At 32.4% G+C, this 3,369-nt stretch overlaps 1 protein-coding gene across 1 annotated transcript; it reads left to right on the top strand.

The window, feature by feature from the left end:
- The first annotated feature begins 808 nt into the window (after window positions 1-808).
- LOC139842338 (uncharacterized) lies at window positions 809-3,114 on the top strand. The gene is made up of 3 exons (XM_071832489.1): window positions 809-850; window positions 1,170-1,271; window positions 2,135-3,114. The coding sequence occupies exons 1-3, from the start codon at window positions 809-811 to the stop codon at window positions 3,095-3,097; spliced, it is 1,107 nt and encodes a 368-aa protein (XP_071688590.1). The 3' UTR covers window positions 3,098-3,114.
- Window positions 3,115-3,369: the final 255 nt, after the last annotated feature.

Here is a 3,369-nt window from a genome sequence, read left to right as displayed (position 1 = left end):
CCAGTTTACATCACAATAATGGCCCATTCATAATATTTTTAGTTGTCATAGTTTTACTGAACCAAACTTTTATATGTAGCTCTTTTCTAAGACCATTCTCATTCATGACACTCTTCTTCATATTAACATACTGTCACATCAGCACCACACAACAATTTCTTTTCCATCACTAACTCTACAATTCACTCTCAACCATGATATACCATCACATGGACCCACTTTCCATCACAAACCAATCACAATTCTAGAGATTCACAATATGATAGACAATATGATATTGACTAGACATTGACAAGTGCTCCCATCAGTGGCATAACATTAACATGATATTAGCTAGACATTCGCATTACATTAACATGATTGTTGGGAATGCTCTAAGAAAGTTACAAATGGACATTTTTATCTATTTCAAAAACATCACAAACTTGGTCGTTATTATTATAAAAAATAAATTTAAATTCCCTTTTGGTTGTATATATGTAGTGTTTTTTTTTACTGATAAGCTATTATCACATCACTAGCTATTAGACATTAACTAAACCATTAGACGAATTAGGGAGTAAAATATATCTAACTTATTAAATACGTTATCAAATTTCTTTTATAATTAAATAAAGGTTTATATGTATTCTGATTATTAAAAAGAGTGGCCCAGCTGACGCCATTGTCGATATTCGTCTCCTTGGACTATTATATTAGAGTAATATAAATATATTTGAAAATGGTGACAAGTTGTTGTGTTCATATGATTGACGGCAACATTATTCATTGCGTCCTCTTTTTTCCTTAACTCAAAACACTACTAAACATGGGAAGTGAAGAACAAGTTGTCCTGCAATCACAATTTAAGGTAATTAAACTCTAAATTCTTTTGTTAATATTGGATTAATAAAAAAAATTTACATTTGTATATGGCTTTTTTTTTCTTTATCTTTGATTGCGTAACATAATTACAAGAAAGCAAAAGGTTCACTTTTTCAAAAATGGTTTAATCATGTGAAGTGAAGCTTAATTATGCTACTACAAAGATTTATATATAACTACCAAATGAACCTATAGGTAATCTTAAACATACACTTGTTGAGGTTCAAAATTCGTACCGATCTAATGGGATTTTTGTGTTAATTTTATAACTCGTGTAAACGAACTTCGGTTTTATGGTTGGTCAGGAGGAGATGGGTGAGATTGAAAACGGAAAATCATTGTTAGCTTCTTTGCCAAATTCACCAAATCATTACAATGGTAGCAGACCAACAAGCATGGTCATGAAGGCAAGTTCTTAATTTATTTCTTCAATTTAAATAGTATTGTTATTGTTATTGTTATGTTATTGTTATTATTAACTGAATTTGCTAATTATAGTCCTTATAACTTCGGTTGAGGTTTATATTGTTTAAGATTTATAAACTCATTTGGTTTAATTATATTGTTAATATTCCTTTTATTACTCTTTTTAGTACTTACTTTTTGTGTTTAAATATGTTTAGAGTTTTTTTTTAAAGAAAATTGTAAGTTTTAAATTTGGAATCAGCTTAATTAGAAGCTTCAATCCAACAATAATATAGCATTATAGCTATAGTTGTGTTATAATGACTTAATAAATTGTACCACCGAAGTATTGCATGAGTGGTATATGAGTGGCGGCCTGTTTGCCCTCATCAAGTAGGCGCAAGTTCGATTCCAATGGTCGGGATCTAATTGGTACTGCCAACAATTAGTTTCTCGGAGGGGGTTTTTCCAACCTTCAACTGTACTGTCAGGATTGTTGCGATTTGAGTTTCCTCCTAACGCATGTGTGAGTGGCATATGATCGCAAAAGAGGTTAAATCTCCTCTGTGTGATGCCGATACTGCCGTTAAAAAAAATGTCTTAAATTGTCCTTATAAAACATAGCTATAACTTTTTTTTGAACAGCTGAAAGCAAAATATATATAATAGCGAGAAGGTAGCAAAAGAAAAGTTCATGGGGTTTTATAACACAACTATAGCTAAAATGTTATATTTATTGTTGAATTGACCATCTTAAATTGTTGATGTTCTCAAAAAAAAAAAAATGTCCTTTTAATTTCTTAATCTACAAAAGGATTTGAACCTCTAACTGATGAACATATTTGTATATGCAATGACAAAACAGAAAGCACATACAGTGTTTCCAGCACACTTGGTGGCCGAAGCAATCTCGACTCTCCATGGGCTCGATCTAAGATGGTCAGGACCTATCACGCCACAAGAAATGGAATACGTCAAACAATATATTTTCGCAAAATACCCTGAATACTGCAACGGCCTTGTAGCTGAAGACAGCTACAAGACTAATGATGTATACAATATATGTAGCAACGACGAATCAAGTTTAGAAGCAAGTACAAGCGATGACAAAAGAAAGTACTCCCCGCGTGTTATCACCATAAAAGACTCATCTTCACCTTCTTCTTTTAGTCCCACAAATGATCTTGATGGTACACAATTAGAGCCTTCAAAATTACTTGAAATCCTAAACAAAAAATCCTCATTTCAAGGTAATTTCATGTCAATACCCGAAATTCAAGCAAGAAACAAGGCATTACAAAATTGTGGACTACAAGAAGATGAATATCTTGTCTTATTTACACCAACTTTTAAGGAAGCTATGGTTATGATAGGAGAATCATACCCTTTTTTTAGAGGAAATTATTACATGAGTATTATAAGTGAAAAAGAAGACTATGTTAGAGAATTTGTGAGTACTAAAGACTCTAAAGTAATCGCGGCTCCCGAATCATGGTTAGATTTACGAATCAAAGGGTCACAACTTAGTCAATATTTTAGGAGAAAGAGCAAGTATAGTCCAAAAGGGCTATTTGCGTATCCGGCTTATATGAATGGGACTAGTTACTCGATGCACTGGATCTCTGAGGCGCATCGAAATTCTTGGCATGTTCTTTTAGATGCAACCGAACTGGACCCAAAAAAGGAGCGATTAACGTTGGCACTTCATCGGCCTGATTTTGTGATTTGTAGTGTTGATAATACGCATGCTCAACCATCGAAAATCATTTGTCTTTTGGTCAGGAGAAAATCATTTGAGACTGCTCAACCTTTAATGTTTGGTTCTTGATACTAATCTATATGATTTTGTATGGAAAAGTTTTTTCCACTTGTGTATGCTTTGATTTGAGTTGTATTGATCAAATAATATTTGTTACCATAATATCATGTCTGTATAATAAATAATAATGGAACGTTGATATGTAATTAACTGACACCTTTATTTAGATCCATTATTTCGACACCTTTAACGGAACGTTGATATGTATATAAGAGATTAGATTGACATCTTTAATGGAACATTGATGTGTAATTATATGACACCTTTATATCAACCGAACT

The sequence above is a fragment of the Rutidosis leptorrhynchoides genome, chromosome 4 (genome assembly GCF_046630445.1).
Source record: "Rutidosis leptorrhynchoides isolate AG116_Rl617_1_P2 chromosome 4, CSIRO_AGI_Rlap_v1, whole genome shotgun sequence".
NCBI classification, from domain to species: Eukaryota; Viridiplantae; Streptophyta; class Magnoliopsida; order Asterales; family Asteraceae; genus Rutidosis; species Rutidosis leptorrhynchoides.
Note: the sequence above shows the minus strand (reverse complement) of the source record. Positions and strands in the feature narration are given on the sequence as shown.

Coding starts and splice junctions, on each gene's coding strand:
- LOC139842338 (XM_071832489.1), top strand. CDS start 809: ATGGGAAGTGAAGAACAAGTTGTCCTGCAATCACAATTTAAG. Junction 851..1,169: donor TCCTGCAATCACAATTTAAG/GTAATTAAACTC, acceptor ATGGTTGGTCAG/GAGGAGATGGGTGAGATTGA. Junction 1,272..2,134: donor CAACAAGCATGGTCATGAAG/GCAAGTTCTTAA, acceptor ATGACAAAACAG/AAAGCACATACAGTGTTTCC.